Source organism: Apis laboriosa, unplaced genomic scaffold, assembly GCF_014066325.1.
Source record: "Apis laboriosa isolate Shangri-la unplaced genomic scaffold, ASM1406632v1 scaffold72_cov160, whole genome shotgun sequence".
Taxonomy (NCBI): Eukaryota; Metazoa; Arthropoda; class Insecta; order Hymenoptera; family Apidae; genus Apis; species Apis laboriosa.
Genome location: NW_025224269.1, coordinates 285,829 through 303,171, shown reverse-complemented (window position 1 = coordinate 303,171; position 17,343 = coordinate 285,829). Strand labels below are relative to the sequence as shown.

General features: G+C 33.6%; 1 protein-coding gene across 6 annotated transcripts in view; it reads left to right on the top strand.

The window, feature by feature from the left end:
* Positions 1-17,343, top strand: part of LOC122719302 — a 248,040-nt gene that overhangs the window by 90,347 nt on the left and 140,350 nt on the right. For all 6 annotated transcript variants that reach the window (XM_043945004.1, XM_043945009.1, XM_043945006.1 and 3 more), the window contains exon 10: positions 8,644-8,753. In XM_043945004.1, coding sequence (XP_043800939.1) covers positions 8,644-8,753 — 110 coding nt within the window. The remainder of the gene's footprint in view (positions 1-8,643; positions 8,754-17,343) is intronic.

Here is a 17,343-nt window from a genome sequence, read left to right as displayed (position 1 = left end):
TTTCTTTTCTTCTTCTTTTTTTTTTAATACTTGTGTCATTTTTATTTTGCATATTTTTATATATATGATCTTTTGAAAATTTTTACCACGGCACGTGGTACTTTCTCTTTTACAATGTTCTTCTGACAATGATGAGATGTCTTCGTTCCCGGTGATTGAAGAGGAACGTATTCGCGTGCCCACGTGCCGCCCACATCGCCATTCAACCGTGCTAAGCTTCAACATTCGCAAGCTGTTCTAGGAATTATTCGCTTATTGGCGGTCGTTTCAAATTCAAATCAGTTCCCATCTGTTTTCCGCGTAGTGACAATTATTAATTGCCCAAGCGACGTTTAATTTTTTACACTGCATTACTTATTTAGTGTAAAGAATAATTCAAAGTGAATACATTATGTCAATGAATTATGTAAAATATGAATGTAATGATTTTTAGGCGAATATGTGTTTTCTTTAAGAGAACATTTCGTGCTTTAATCATTTAAGTAAAGAATTATTTGTGAACGAAAAGATTATAAAGAAATAGATATTTATTTTTATTTTTCTCGATCTTCAAGTTTGCATCGTCAAACTTTTACTCTTAGAGAATCTCTAAATTGGTATTCATTCATTTATTAATTGATAACAAAATCAAAATTAACATAGTAGGATGATTGATTTTTAATTATTATCAGCGTTATATTTATTTAAAAAAAAAACATCTTACATCGTGACAAAATTCATCTTTCAAATAGTATATAATAATATAAATAAATTTAATATTTTAACTTTTATTAAACAATAGTTTTATGTTTTATTCTTTTATTATAATTGCTCAAACATAATTTTCTTAATTTTATTCATCGTTGTCGCAAATTTAATAAAATCTAAAGGAAGAGAAATCTTAAACGCAACGCGATACTACATCTAACTTGATCTTGTGTTTAATCACCGCCCAAGTTCGTCAAAATTTAATTTAAATTCCGCTGAAACGTAGTTACTCGCTTCCGGCCGATGTAATCTTGGAGGAAGTTACTTCCTCATAATCGAATGGTAACTCGATCAATAATAACTCGGACTAATTGCTGACAAAATTTGACGAAGTTGTTAACGAGACAATGGTGGCTGGGGATCGATATTCCTGTATTTCCATGTGTAATTGCTCTACTTCGAATTAACTCCACGTTGCGTGAATCCCTTCGACGAGTTTACGCGAGAAAGGGCCCAAATGATTCCTAATAATTAGACAGGATTGCGACAGCGTTTAATGAACGGCAGATTTTTGGCGTAACGACGCAGAATAATTTCTCGAGAGCTTATTGATCCAAGTTGGTGTCACGTTTAACAGAATGAGAGGGATATTTCAGGTTGGAATTAATTTTCTACCTTTATCGATTTTCTACTAATACGTGATTGGACGTGAATTGTTATTTAAAATTATAAAATTAATTAATATGATAATATCTATCGATTAACTATATAAAGTATTAAAATTATTTTATTTCATTCATTAATTATATATAATTAATTATATAATTCCTTTTCCTTTTTTTCCTATACATTCTTAAATTATAATTATTAAAACAATTAATTTTAACAAGAAGGAATTTACAATTCGAAATAAGCATTCGATGTTTATATTTTCTAGATTTAATTCTTGGAATTTGATTGTTCTAATCAAATCATTTCTGCTAGCTTAAATCCTGCCAATCTTTTGAATTCAATATTTAAATTTTAAATTTGATATAAACAAGATACGTAGTAATAAAAGTAAAAGATGACAAGGATAAAAAATTAGATAATAATTAAAAAACCAATTTACAATTTACCACAATCTATCATCCTAAAACAAACATTCCAAAGTATTCAAAAGTATCATTCCCAATTCGATACGATTATTCAATATCAATATCAATCAAATACATCACCTTTATTAGTAGCATCGATAAAACCGATTGATAAACTCAATTACCCATAAAATTGATTAACTTGCACACGAACTTTTAACGAACGCGAAAAGGCGTTTCCCACCTCGTTACAAATCTTTGCCTCATCGAGGCTTATCCTTGGATAAGCCTATTTTCGATATTTAGACCGTGCTTATCTCTTCTATCGATCGATGGGGTAATTGTGCGTTTCCGTGAATGGGCTGCGTTACTCGATCGCGTGCATAGTGTGGCAGGTGATGGCGAATAAAAAGGAGGTGATCGTGAAAGTTTCTGCAGACACTCGAGCAGAACGTGCTCGCCTATCTCGGTTAATTGTCTCGGAAAGGCTTTCGTTTATCTCGTATCCAGCCAGACTTCCGTCAAATCGACGGACGTTCTTGAATTTTCATTATCTTCTGGGCTACGGATAAGGTAAAGCCCTCCAGCTTTCTTCCTCGAAGCGTTTTTCGTTATTTCGACTCCCCTCCTCCTTCCCTCCGTGGAAACGGAGCTTCGACCTGATGAATTTGCATAATGGAATTGTAACGTTTTCTTTACGAATTGAACGATTGTTTAATTTAGATTAGCCCTCTCGCCGTGATGATCATTCGGGTTAATTTAATAAGCAACGATTTGACTTGGAATTTTTATTTTCTCACGAATAAAGTACGAATATTGTGGAAATTAGTGATTTTATAAAGTAGATTTTAATTTGCGTTGGTGGTTTGCTTTATTAAGATTAATTATTTGCAAGTATATACGTGTAATTAAGTAAATGGTGAAGAGGAAAATGTTTATTACGCGTCTGAGATTTTATAAATTTATATTAACGTGTATAATTTTGGAATACAGTTCACAGGATGCAGAAATTTTTGTAGTTTTCCAAATCTTATTTTAAAATTTCCGGTTTACTATCCTTCGAAAATTTATTTATACAAATGTCATGGAAATTTTAATTTTTATTCAAAATTCAGAAGAAAAATGTTGTATAAAGGTAGGGTATATCTTTAAATTGATTAACCATTTCACTTTTATCGAATTTATTATGATTATCGCGTTTCTAATTTGCAGTAATATACTTTCACTTTTAATCAGAAATTAATGCAGAGGCAAACGGTTGATTTTTATCCATCCATAATTCACATTGCGACTTTACTCGTATTAACTTGTAATTGAGATAGCGCATTTGTGTCATCGTGTGCTATATCACGGGAAGAAACCTTGCAACTTTCCCCATCGATATCGACGTACGACTTAGTTAAATATGGAACAGCGAACTCGTAATTCCTGTACCATCCAAGTCATCTTATTCTTACGTAAAATAGTCGATGTAATTTCACGGTGTTAAATTAAATTATGAACTTTAGATTTGAAATTAAATACCGTAGATTAACCGGAGATTAACTCGTAGCTCGTCATAAATCTTTACTTTTAATGTCATAATATTTCTAACGTTGCGTCACTTTCTTAATATTCATAATATTTTATAACATTTTTTATGCAATTCTTAATTCTTTCATGTAATTCTAATGATTTTAAAATTAGAAATTGATTAACTGGAAGAAAATCTTCTCGGTGTTTCATCCAAACGATAATAAAATTGAACAAAACAAGTTGTTCTTCGAGTACGTAAGTCACAATATTCGAGTATTTACGATATTCAGATTTCAAATACTCGTATTAATCTCTCGACTCTCGGTTTTCGTATCGTATATACTGTCGTTTCTTCACACTTCATCATCCTCTATAAACTCATAAACTTTACGAATGTATTTTTTTTCTTTTTTTTTTCCCCACTCCTCATCGAAGTAACGTCAATAAATATTCAAGCGTGAAATTCTGCGTAAGAAATAAATTGTACGAAAGAAATCTCCTATTCGCGAAATAACCATATTCAAATGATTCTAAAAAAAAAGAGCAAAAGATAGAATTTCATAGAATTTCACTTATAAAATTTCCTTATACGAAACTTTTGCGATCGACTGTATATACTTTCAACTACTTATGGCATGCCTTTTGATAGAGAACAGACGTTCCGTTCCGCGAAAGAAGCGGTCTCGAGGCCGCTTCCACTTGAAACACGTCGACAGCGGCGCATCCGTGAAAAGTTTCTTCAACGTGGATCCTGAGGGACGTGTGGAAACATTGAACTGTCCGTAGGGAAGACATACGAGACCCGTGAGACTTTAAGTGGCTAATTAAACAACTTTCCCATGATGCGTGGATCGGGGAGGGAATTATCAGAGCGTGGTAGAACTGGATTAATGTTATGATTAATTAGATTCCTGATCGAACGTGCACGACTGTTTTCACTTTGCCATTTCGTGTCGGCGATATAATTCTCTGGATTCATTAGGAGCAGGTTCTTTTTTCATCTTCGTAGAAGAAAAGTGAATGTTGATGAAACTGTTTATGCAACTTAAAAGTCAACGTGGTTGCAAGCTCTTCTTAAAGTTTCTTCCAGCAATGGAATTATTTTTTATCCGCGTTGTTAATATTATTTATATAAATGGTTATTATATTATTATGCATTTTAAAGTTTATCTATTAGGAGAAAGTGTTGAAAAATTTTTTTCTATAGTATGTTTCTATATATCGATTTACAAATATAAATAGTTTGCAATTATAAAAATTTATTATTTCGGGTATTTTTTATTATTTTAAAAAGATCACTCTTTGTTACAATTATTTTTTATCCGCGTTGTTAATATTATTTATATAAATGGTTATTATATTATTATGCATTTTAAAGTTTATCTATTAGGAGAAAGTGTTGAAAAATTTTTTTCTATAGTATGTTTCTATATATCGATTTACAAATATAAATAGTTTGCAAATATAAAAATTTATTATTTCGGGTATTTTTTATTATTTTAAAAAGATCACTCTTTCACTGTTTCAAGGTAAATATTATTTAATGATTCATCGAATGAATTCATCAGTTATATTAATAGGTCTCATTAAACGGATGTGAGCATTAAATACACAACACCCAGGAAAGATAAATATTTACCATGTTATTCTATAATACGGTTTTTCTCAGAATTCCAAACAGTGAAACTTTTCACGATATAACAGAACAGAAAGATTAAATAGAATGACAGACAATTTTAGAAACAGAGAAAAAAATCCACTAATTAATTCATAATATACTTATCTACCAAATCTTCTTATATATAAAACTATAAACAACAAAAATCAGGACTAATTTCGACATTACTTTTAACTTTTTAAATTCTGTGTCTCAAACAGTACATAATTCTCGAGAATCTTAAATATATTCCTTACATAAGTGACGCGAGTTCAAAAGGCAAACGTACAAACACTCTGTCATCGCATTGTTAGAAGTTACGATGCAATAGTCATGATGCATCTCCTACGGTGGCGCTCTCTGTGCATCGCGCTTCCGGTTAACCAATTTTGTCGCTTGAAGGCCAGTATGAGAGAGAGAGAGATAGACGCAGCACGTGGATTACGTAAGGCAATTCGCTTTCCATCGAATGCAGGACGCCTAGAAACCGGAGAAATGCAGCGCGTGCTTGACTGAGCCGCTGCATTATAACCGGCAGACTATTTTGAAGCTGTGATTTTTAGAAATATAGGTCAGCCGCGTTTCTCTGCTTGGCGTTACAGGGAATAAACCGCGCACAATTTTATATTTCTTTTTGTTTCCTTTTTTCTCCTCAATCAATAATATATTTCTTTTTTTAATGAGATCGTGAATGAAAAGATTATTGATGGACGATAGATAAAATATGTTTATTGGGTATTATTAAAGTGAAATGAGTGAATGGAGATTGTGCAAATAGTAGAAAAATAATAAACAATTTAAAAATGTGTGATGATTGATTATAATGTAAAAATTTAACTCGAAAAATAATCTTGAATAAAACTTTAGCAATTATATCGAAAGAATAATTAAATTCTAGTTAATGCTATCCACACATAATTTGCACAATCATTAAAGAAAAATAATCAACTCGCGCACAAGTTAAATACTCGTTTTCAATTTATTTTGCTCCATTACGAAGTCACTTTGTTCCTTTTCTGTTCTATCCATCGCAAAACGTCCTGTACATCGAGGATCAGGAAGAGAATTCCTCTACGATCTCGTCTCTCGTCCTTAGAAAAACCGACGCGCCATTGAACGTTAATTAATACCTCTTAAACGATCGTTTTTCGAAGTATCGAGTCGAAGAGAACTCCGACGATGAAGTCGGAAGCGGAAAATAACTTTTCCAGCGACAACAGGGATCACAAATATAGCGACCTAGGTAGCTCGACTATTTTTAAAGCGGACATTTAGCTTTCGTCTACGGCTTCCCAACCGGCTCGCCGCTATTTTTCTCTTCTCATTCTCCTTGTTTTCGGTTTATCTACCGTTACTTTCTCCTTTACACCTTCGCTTCCTTTCCTCTCTATCTCTCTTCCTCTTCCAGGCCACGCGACTTCTATCGTACCCTCGCGTTTTTTCGTAATATCTCTCCGCATCTTCGTGGTTTTATTCCTTCGAACACTGGCATCGTGTCGTGGAAACCTCTGGGAATCGGCGATGTCTCGAAGAAAGAATCGAGGGAAGAAAGGCTTCATTTCCGTTACTTAATCCTTTCAGGATTTATCGTGGAACGATTTGTTAATCGGAAATAAGCGAAAAAGATGCGATTTTTGTTCTCTTTTTTTTTTTTCAGAAAATTTTCTTATCTGAATTTATATTTTTAATTTCACTCAAAAATGAAAGATATTAAAAAATTTGCGTGCCTCTAATTTGGCATTCAAAGGAAAATAAAATCAGTCTTATGTTTCATGCAGGAACTGAAAGTTATTCGTCAGTTGTTCACGATCAGTTAACAAAGTTATTTTCACCGTCGTTATTATACGGTCTCCGTGTTTTTGATATAATTCCATTACGTGTACGTATAATTCACGAGTTAAATGTTTCTATTTTTGAAACGACTTGATGATGTAACTTAGTGACTTAATATCGCGTGTCCAGCGAATCGAGACCACCTGATGTCAGATGAAGAGATTATCATCTTGCATAGACGGAAACGTACGTGAACCAAATGATCCGCAGATAAATTTAGTAGATTAGCTTGCATTAGCCCAGATTGTTGACCCGTAAGTCGGCCTATTCGTACGTTGAACTCATTTCTTGGAAATGATAAAAAATCTATAATGAGAAAAAGAGCTTATATCGAATCTTCCTCGCGTATTTCATTTAGAAGATTCATCGAGAAAGTATTATTTCGTTCGATAGAGAAGATAATATCCAATTTTGAAAATTGATGATTTTTCTTGATTTTTTATTTTAAAAATATATTCATTATTCATTATTTTTTTATTTTTACTTTCATAAGTCTCATTTTAATTTCAATATCTCATTGATCATATTACTTTACGAAATTAATAGTTACATATTTTATTATCCCTATTATTACTGTTTATCACGAAAATATTATCGGTTTATTAGTAATAATTATTGTCACGTTCATCCCTATATCCATTGGAAAGAAACACATTTTTCACAATAATTCGTTTGATCGAGTATGCGTGATTAAATTCCACCATCCTACCAATTTGAATAAACCAGCAATGAAACGTAGGATAACAGGGGAAAACAGTATTCGAGCCGAGGCTTGGCTATACACAACGAAACTACATTTTACAATTTACCTCGGCAAACTTCTCAGGAATTCCCTTCGAATCCGCCTCTCCACATCCCCAATAATTCCCCCTGTTGGATCCGTATACCTCGACGCTACAAATCTTCGCCCCACTGCGCGAAACGGTTTCCCTTCCCTCACAATTTTCTCCGACACGAAAATTTCAAGGATGCTCGACGGGGGATAGAAAACGAACGTTTATAGCCGATACCGGAATTTACACGATCCTCGATATCCCCTCCACCCGCTACGAGAAAGAAATCAGAAAGCGTTTAAGTCGTCGAGCGATAAAGAAGGGGAAGGCGAGACGAGTTTCCTGTGTAATTCACGAAACCGTCTAGTTCGCAAAGTGGCATCGCAAGTTTAAAATTAGGAGACGAGTTGGGAATAGTTTCCGCCCCTGGATTGTGAAAGGTCGCCTCTTTGCTCGAGGCTAGTTTCGAAACGGTTAAAGGAGAAAATTGACCGATGCTTAACTGCCTATCATTTGCGACAGCTGGGTAGCTTTTTAATTTTATTTTACGCCGTCAGGTGGCGTGATGTTGCTGATGCGATGCAATTTCCACACGTCGTCGAGTGGTTATTGCGATGTATGAAGTTGTTCATCGTATCAAGTATTCGGTGATTTGATGATTGGGAATTGGGGGTGAAATGGATCATTTTATATAGTTTTATAGTTTGTCGTGAGTAGTAATTATTATTACATTTTTAAATTTTATTTTATAGATGTATTGTTGTAAAAATGTGCATAATGTTCAAATTTTATTATCTATATTTATGTTACATTAAAGTGTTTAAATTATTACATAAAAGTGATTATTCGAGTAAAAAGATAAGTAAATTAAATTTGATATTTATGTATCATTTTATTATTTAAATATTGTCAAACATAAATGAAAATTTATGTTAATCTATATTTAAAATATTTTGTATTTATATAAAAATTATGTATTTATATTTTATATCGTTATTATATTTCATATTAAATTGATAATTAAGTTCATTAATTTTAATGTTTATTAGATTTAATTCATAAAATATATTATACTAACAATATATCCTCTTTTTTGTTACAGCTTGATGATACGGCGCTCCAGCTCTACAAAGATGGCGACTATGGTGCCTATTTGGACCTCGAAGCTTCCATCAGTGAGCAACAAGAAGAATTCGAAGGCTTCCAAACCAAGTAAGTCTTGCACTAATACAATATTAATACAACATTTCTCAAATATATTTCTCGTCCATAAAATTATGATTTAAATTACGATTATTAATCATATACATATTAAAAATTTAAAAAAGATTTATTATTAGAATAGAAAATATTTTTTTCAGAGCATATTATTTTGTAAGTAGCTTAAAGTCGCATAATATTGGGCTTAATATATTTTATAATTAATCATGGATAATTAGTTGGAACTCCGTTGGAGACGAATATTTTGTTTATTGAGCCTTCGAGGTGCATCGAGAACTTGGAGACCCGTCTCTGATACCTTTGATCCCACGAGATTCGATGTACTTTACCTACCTCGTGTTGGGACAACTGAATTATACAGAAACTGTTTCCTAAGATATATGAGCAAACTTTGCAGGCATGTTTCGAGTAAGTGTGAGGACGAAAAGATATCGTGTAAACGTAGTGGAATTAAGGCCTTTCAACTAAGACATATTAAGTCGTATAAACTTTCTTACTAATTTAGGTTAGAATATTTAGAGGGTCTTATAAATTACGAGGTTAGATTGTACAAAATGATTCGTTCAATTACGAAAGATAAATAGAAGTTATTTATTCAGAATGAGTAAGATAATTTTACGTAATATTATATTATGAGTTGAATAAATTTTCTTGAATATTTAGAGAAAAAACTATACGAATAAGACAAGATTATATAAATTTCACGTAGTTTTTGCTATTTCACCGAAAGAATTGGAGAACGCAATGAGAAAAATCTTTTTGTCTCGGGCCAAATTAAATCAGCAACAGTAAACAGGATGAGAATTTGTATATACGTGTATAGAGTCGTGAGAGATTGATGACACTGATCCTGATCTATTGACGTGTTACTGGGAACTGGAAATAATGCCAGGAAGGAAAAAGTAGGTCTCTTTCCTCGTAATTTTGACTCATTTTCCTCGACATATATTTCATTAAATTGAATAACGTTGATAAGTTCGTTATTTTTCTTTCGTATTTTCTTATGAATTATATATAGAAATGATGATACTTTCATTAGATCCTTTAAAAAATCTGGTAGTCTAACGAAAAGAAATTATTTATCGAATGAAAATAAATCTGTTTATAAATTGAAATTAATTTCAAATAATTTAAATACACGTAGATTTTAGAATTTAAAATATAGATTAATATCTCGAATAGATTAACTTTTGAACAAGTTCTGAATTATTTTTCTATCAATTCACTTACGGTTAATTAAACTATTCGCGCCATCTCTTCTCATAAAATCAAAACTAATAATCACATTTTCAATTATCTATCTGGACATATATAGGATTTCACAATCATCCGTTCCTTTTATATATTATCTTACGTTCCTCGACAACGAATGTAATTAGGTCGCAGCAGGATACTACTCGCTTTCTTGTTTCTCCTTTCCAAGGGGGATTAATCCACGACTTTTTCTCGTTCTTGATCCAGTAACGGCGCGATCTTTTTCTGTATTCATACACATATCGGTCGGATATTACGCGTGGAAGCGTGTCGGTGGAAAATCACGACGAAGATAAGAATCTAGGATTAATTAAGACCGGCTTGGAGAGAAATTAGTCTGTTGGCGTTAATTTCGCATCGTGCAAGATCTCGAGGACCTTGAGTCGTGTCGAACACGCTTTCAATAATCGACACGACCGCCGAATAATGTTCTTAGTGTTAATTAAGAACACCTCTGAATGCAGTATATATATATATATATATCCGTTGCTTTCACTTCATGTTCGAGTTTCTGAGATTAGATGCAGTCGTATATATTTCGCAAAGTCGATGCTCCATTCGACGAGACGATTCCAGGATGAAAAAAAGGTATATAAAGGTGGAATGCGTTGATGAAAATTCTTTGCGTGGTGTTAATGACGAGTGTGAAACGGCAGGGGAATAACGAAGATTTAAATTGAGCTCTTTGTGCTCTTTGTTCGGGCCAGATTGTTAAATGTAATTATTTTAATTATTTCTTTTTTTTTATCGTATGAAAAAATGTAACGAAAGCTTTTAAATTGGAAGATGGTAAACGAGAATTATATTTTTGTGAAGATAATTTTGAAGAAATTATGGGAGAATAATTAGCTTCGATCGTAATATAAATTTTTTCCCAGTTTTATTATAATGCTGTGTTAACAGATGGCGTACGTAGTACTTTTGTCGCTCGAGAGGAGAAAAAGTTCAGAAAAATCGTAATTAAAATGAATATTTAGTTAGTTTGGATACATAATTTTATTTTCATGGCGAGAAAAAAACAAAATTTCCATTTAAATCTTAATTTGTCGTTTCCTTAAATATTTATCGATTTATCAATTTAAATCTGATCTTAACGTATCACTTTTCAAATGTAATTAAACATCAAAAAAAAAATCTTTTAAATGCCTTTTTAAATCCCATCAAAAAACGCGAAAAACGAAAAAAAGAAAGAAAACTACACGTACCTCACTTTAAATATGAAATCCAACTTAATTAAAATTCGTGTTTCTTTTCAAATATTCCTTTTCAAAAATTCTTCAGTGGGAATGATAAAAAACCACTTATTTCTCGAAAAGCGTGGCTTAAATCTCGCGTATCGGATTCGCGTTAAGATCGATACCGAACGACTCGATTTCGCAAAATAGTACTTCGAGAAGTATCGAGGAATCGCATTTTCGATTATTCTCGGTTCATAGCCCGAGGATCGAGGTTTTCGCCGATTTTCCAATGAAACCTACGCGATCGCTCGTTCCTCCGCCACAATGGCTGCTGAAAACGGGGGATGGAGAGGAGGAGAAGGAGGAGATAGAGATTCATCGCGTTCATTGTGTGTAACAACACACTCTATGCTCGAGAGATTGACTTCCTCCTCGAGGCGAATCGATATGAATTACTCATTGGATGAAAATTACATCCTACGAGGCTGTGTTTTCTTAGAGAACTTGTGCAACCGCGAATCCTCTTCGACTCGGCTCACGATATTCGTGATTGGACGATTTGAATTTCGTGTCGCGTCAACGAAGTGTGGATTATTCCTTTTTATTTATAACATCGTGCTATTTAATTAGGAAGTTTTTTTTTTTAATAAAAGAGAATTTTACGATTTTTATTATTAAAATCCTTAGAATCAAAATTATTACGAATATTAATATGATTCAACTCGTAATTGTTCATCCAAGAAAATTTCAGAAAATCTTTCGCATCCCTTACTCGTTGAATCCGTCTCTACCACCATTTCTTGCGACACTCGCGAAACATCTGACACGCAAACATTTCGTATATCTGCAAGGATTGAAGAGGCAGATACGGCAGAATTATCGAAATCTTTGGGCAAGAATCGGATAAATATTATCGGAATAAACAGTTATTCGTAGGATGGATCGGGAATAGGGGTTGGAAACAGAGGATTGATGGCGGATTGACGAAAGGCAGGTAGAGGGAGGGGACGAAAGCGGGGTTAAATAAATGTTTGGCCGGTTGGTGCTCTCGTTCTAATATTTGAAATGCCGGAATTTTCACGAACCGCGAAACGACGTCATACGTTTGCCTTCGTCTCGACCCGCCTCCCCCTTTTTCTCCATTCTCTTCCGATACAACAACGGCGGCGAACCGGTTCGACCCTCTTTTTTTTTCTTTTTTCTTTTTTTTTTTATTTCCTTCTCTTCTTTTCCTTTCTCGTCGATGCCCACACGAGTCGAACGAGGCAACGACACGGTCCATGGCTCGCCCTCGATCAGATGAAAACGCGTTTTTCCGCCCGATATTGGCTCTGTGGTTGAAATTTGTCGACCGACCGGTGTGCACGCCACGCTGGACCGCGTTCGATAGCCACCCCCGCGCTTTCTTCCTTGTTCTCTCGTCCTTGGGTATTAACTAGGCGTGCGGATGCTCGAAAATATGGGATAAAATTTTGTTTAGATCTCGAATGTTTATGTTATAAACACGTTTGGGTAATTTTGGAACGTGAATTAATTTGAGATTCACGATTCGATAGAATATGAAACGTGATTTTTGATTGGTGGGAATATTATTTGAGATTTTTTAAGTTTGGAGATTTTCAGGTTTTCATATGTTGGAAGAATTCATAAAGAAAAAAAGAATATACGTGGAATATATATGAAAAATTATTGTACGTATTATTTGTTCTTTTTTTATTTTCATTTTATGATGATTCTTTTGTTTAAAGTATTTCTTTATTTGTGTACGTTTAATTTTTTTATTATATATTATAATCTTTTAAGATTCGAGTATAGTGAATTTGTAAATACTTATCACGAGAATCTTGTTTGTGAAAGATATTTGAGTTTGCCAAGTGATGGATGATTGCGTTTTGTTAGTTTATTTTGTTTATTTGTGCAACAAATTTCACGTTTTGTTATTTGAAGCAATGACGATATCTTGAAAACGCGATAATTGTATATCTTTTATTAGGCACTGATCTTGGAAGGGTATATATATCAGTTGTTATAAAACTATAAACTTTGGCAAGAATCAAATTTCTATTGCAAATTTAAGATTTTTTGAAACCTTAATATTTATACATTCACATAGAATACAATTTTTATTCGAGCATTTTAAATATCTTCAATTTTTTTATTCAAATAATTCAAATATATTATTCAAATAACTATTTCGTGTATACAATTTATTTTTAAATCTGGAATTATTTCCTTTTCGATTGTACAGCAATTTTGAGAACACTCAGTATATTCCATCGGTATATACTCTACTATCCAAATATTAAGCACGTTTATTTTAATCATTACGTTGTTCTCGTGTTCACATCAGAATTACATCATTCACCAAATTCGAATTTAGTTTTCGTGTCTGTAATTCAAACAGAAATAAAACTATCAAAATTCAATTTATGGTAATTAACAAAAACTATTAACTGATAAAAAAAAAATAACGAAATAATTATTTGAAATTTCTAATTTTAAATAAATTAATATTACCTATATTTTCAAATATTAGCAGTTCGAAATAAATAAATATCTCAAATAATTATTCCTCGTTTCAAATTTTGCCCAAATCTGCCCCTAAAAATCCAAGAAAACTCGTAATCTCGAGCGCTGAATCGCGGTCGACGATAAAACTCGAAATTACAAGGCCGTGCCCACACGTCACGTCGCCCAGTTTCCATCGTTTTGCCGCAATATGTTTAGCCACCCACGTCGATCCATGCTCTCTCCATAGATTTTCCTCGTGAAAGCCTGCCGGTGAAAATTGCGAAAAGGATCAAGAGTGTGGAAAATCCGGACAAAGATGAGAAGGTGTCTCGCGTGGTCGGTCGTTTATCTTCTTGTCGTAACGTCTCGCGATGGACCGCCCACGCTGCAACTTTTGCTCGCGATATCCTCCTGTTCCCTGGCCACTGTGTTCCGCGAAAATTAATCCCTTTCCACGGTATTACACGCATACGCAATGAGTCAACAAAGTTAACAAATCGTCTGCCACCTAGAAGTAAAGTATGCCCCAATTAAAGTTTCTCTCCAATTGGATTCCGGAAGTTGAGGGATGCCTAAAGATTCGTGAGGTTGAGACTGAAGAGATGTGAATATTCATTGGAGAAATAATAAAATATTACGACGCACGTTTCAAAAAAATATATTTACGTAATAAGATTTTAAAATGCAGCTATCTAATTCATTCAGAGATGCTATAACATTTCGATTAATATCACTATTTCACTTTCAATATCGCCAAAATATCGGACAATCGAAATACTTTCACTTTGTTGCTAAATTATTGTACAGTTTCGTCATTTCTAAATCTGCTATAAATTCGAGTACGATCCACGTGAAGAAGATCAATCCGTATCAAAATTTATCCACGATCGACCGACATTATCCAATATTATTCTCAACGCAACAGACATTGGCTATAAAACAGACTTATACGAGACTTATAACCATCGAAGTCGTAGGTTTGGAACGTTGAAGAGGCGCAACCTGACGTAGCAGCGTCCTGGGAGGCTGTCACGAGTTCCAAACAGTTTTCCCTCCTCACCTCGGTGCACGGCTCGTGGGAATAGATTGCTATGAATTTCTAGAACGCGTGGGTACACGGTCGCAAAATTATGGCGATCAATCTCGCGCGCATTAAGAAGAAGGGTATATATATATATAAGCCGGAAAACTTGGATGAGTTAATTAATTATATTTGTCTCGCGCGCGCGATCTGCCCGCAAGGAGCTCGAGTTTCTGCCTTCTGTCGTCTCAGATCGTTAACTCATTAATGGATTAATGAACATCGGGTGAAGTTATATAGGCAAGAAATTTTGAAGTTAGGCCGGCCGAATCAGGCAACCAGCCTCGCTCTGATCGTGTTACAGTTTGAGGGAAGAGTCGTGGATCGGGTGTACGTGATGTAAACGAGCCTTAAGTCGAGTTATCGAAAGCGCTGTGATCGTTGGAAAAAAGAATTTTGGGAAAAAACGGACGATGAAAGTTATATAGCGCGATGGTTCATGGACATTTTGGAAATCGGATATAGGGGAGCGTGGATTTTTATTGATAGTTGATATTTTTATTGGAATTATTATTGGAGAGTTTTTATTCGTGCATTTCTATTTTTTGTTGTGTAATAAATATTTTTATCGAATGTTGATTTTTAATTTTCGGTTAAGGCAAATTATGAAATTTCATCCTTGAATTTTTATTTTTATCGCGGAAAGCTTCGAATGATCCATAACGTAATGGAAGATTAATTAATTATCCTAGAATTTCATTCGATTTTTTGAAAACGTAGAAGAATACAAAAAATTGTACCCGAATTCAAACTTAAATCTATCCATCTTTTATCTTCCCAATCATAATTTTATAGAATTATACAACTCGCGAGTTCTAGAATTAAACATTGAATAATTAAAACTTGGGACAATCCCAGCCGACTCTAAGAAGGACAACGTATCATCTCAGGATTAACAATATCCACTTCTATCCTTTTTATAGAAAGAAAAATTTTGAAAGTTCGATAAATCCTTCCCCGATTCTTCCTTGTCGTTCGACTCGAAACTCGATCTTCGATGCCCTCTCGATTTAATAAAGCACGTGCCATTGTCGTGTCTCTTTCTATTGCGCAATCGTTTGAATGCACGTAGGTACAACATAAGCTGGCCACGTATAATTATAATGGAAGCTATATATCCGCGAGTGTGGAAGGGTGGGGAGGGGTATAGCGAGGATATGGTGGGTACTCTCCCAGGGGTTCAATAACCAGGCACAATAAGTCGCTAAACGTTCGGCATAGACGGCACGATGAGTAATCAGCTTCCTACGTATCGGCCCCGGGGATCGTTAAGGTGTGTACACACGTCCTCGAGCCGAGATACCTTATACATTTATCGGCGAGGAAAGGAGAAAGGCGATTGTGCGCATCTATAGGTGATTGTTTGTGTTTCGATCGATGGAAAAATTTCTAAGCGGATGTGATTGTTTGGAAACGATATTTTGGGGAGGGAGGGATTGTATTGTTTCTACGTATAATTAGGAATATTGGTTCTGAGACTGGTTGAGAATTTTGTCGGTAAATTTTGTCAGTAAATTTCGTTGCATTTTTGATTGCGAAAGAATAGTAATTCGTAGATGTTCGATATATTTATTTGGTGCAATATTTATTTGTATCACAATTGACACATTTTGATTGCTTGGAAGTGAAATTTTAGAGGCTATTGAATAGATAAATATAATTAATGGATAGAGAATTAATATTTGATAGAGAAATATTGTTGGCTTAGCAGCTTTGAATCTATTTTATTCAATATCATTTTAATCTGATCTTCTAATTTTAATTGTAAATGAATTTATATTAGGTGTCTTATATTTCCACTTTACTGTTTCAAAATAAGGTAATAATCAAGGATATGGAAAAATGAAAATATCTAGTTGTTCAGATGAATCTAGAAAATTAAATAGAGCTATTAGTATAACAGTAGTAATTTATAACAGTAGTATGAAAAATTGAGAAAATTATTATTTCATATATTTAGAAGAAGGATAGAATTCAATATTACATCAAATTAATGTATATATGTTAAATCGATGAGTTCATATTGAAATCAGCTGCAGTGATATTTAGTTAAAAATACACGTGTCATTTTGTAACGATCTTTGCACTTTTGCAAATATTCAGATTCAAATAAAACGTCGAACGTTTAATATTTAATTTTCGTATTGGTGATTCGGTGCAAATTTTACAGAAAAAATTATTATTAATTTTATATTTCCGCGTTTATAAATACAACAACTTCGATTCTCGAACGTGTACATCTAATATTAGCACTATTTATCGACTTGGCGCCAACAGATGTTTGCCTCTTTTAGACTGCACAACATTTTCGAACGAGGAAAGGACTTTGAAATATGGGTACTACCTATTCGGAATATTTTTCATTATGAATCCAAGTTTCTCACAAGAATGGAACTGGATACGTTGCCAAGGAAATGGCTAGATGTCATAGAAAATAATGGCGAACCAGCTTATAGATATTTCGCGAAAAATATATCTAGATACGGATGGAAGTAAAGTAGGGGAATTATTTGTAATTCTATATTTATAATTATTATCTCATAATTATTATCAAAAT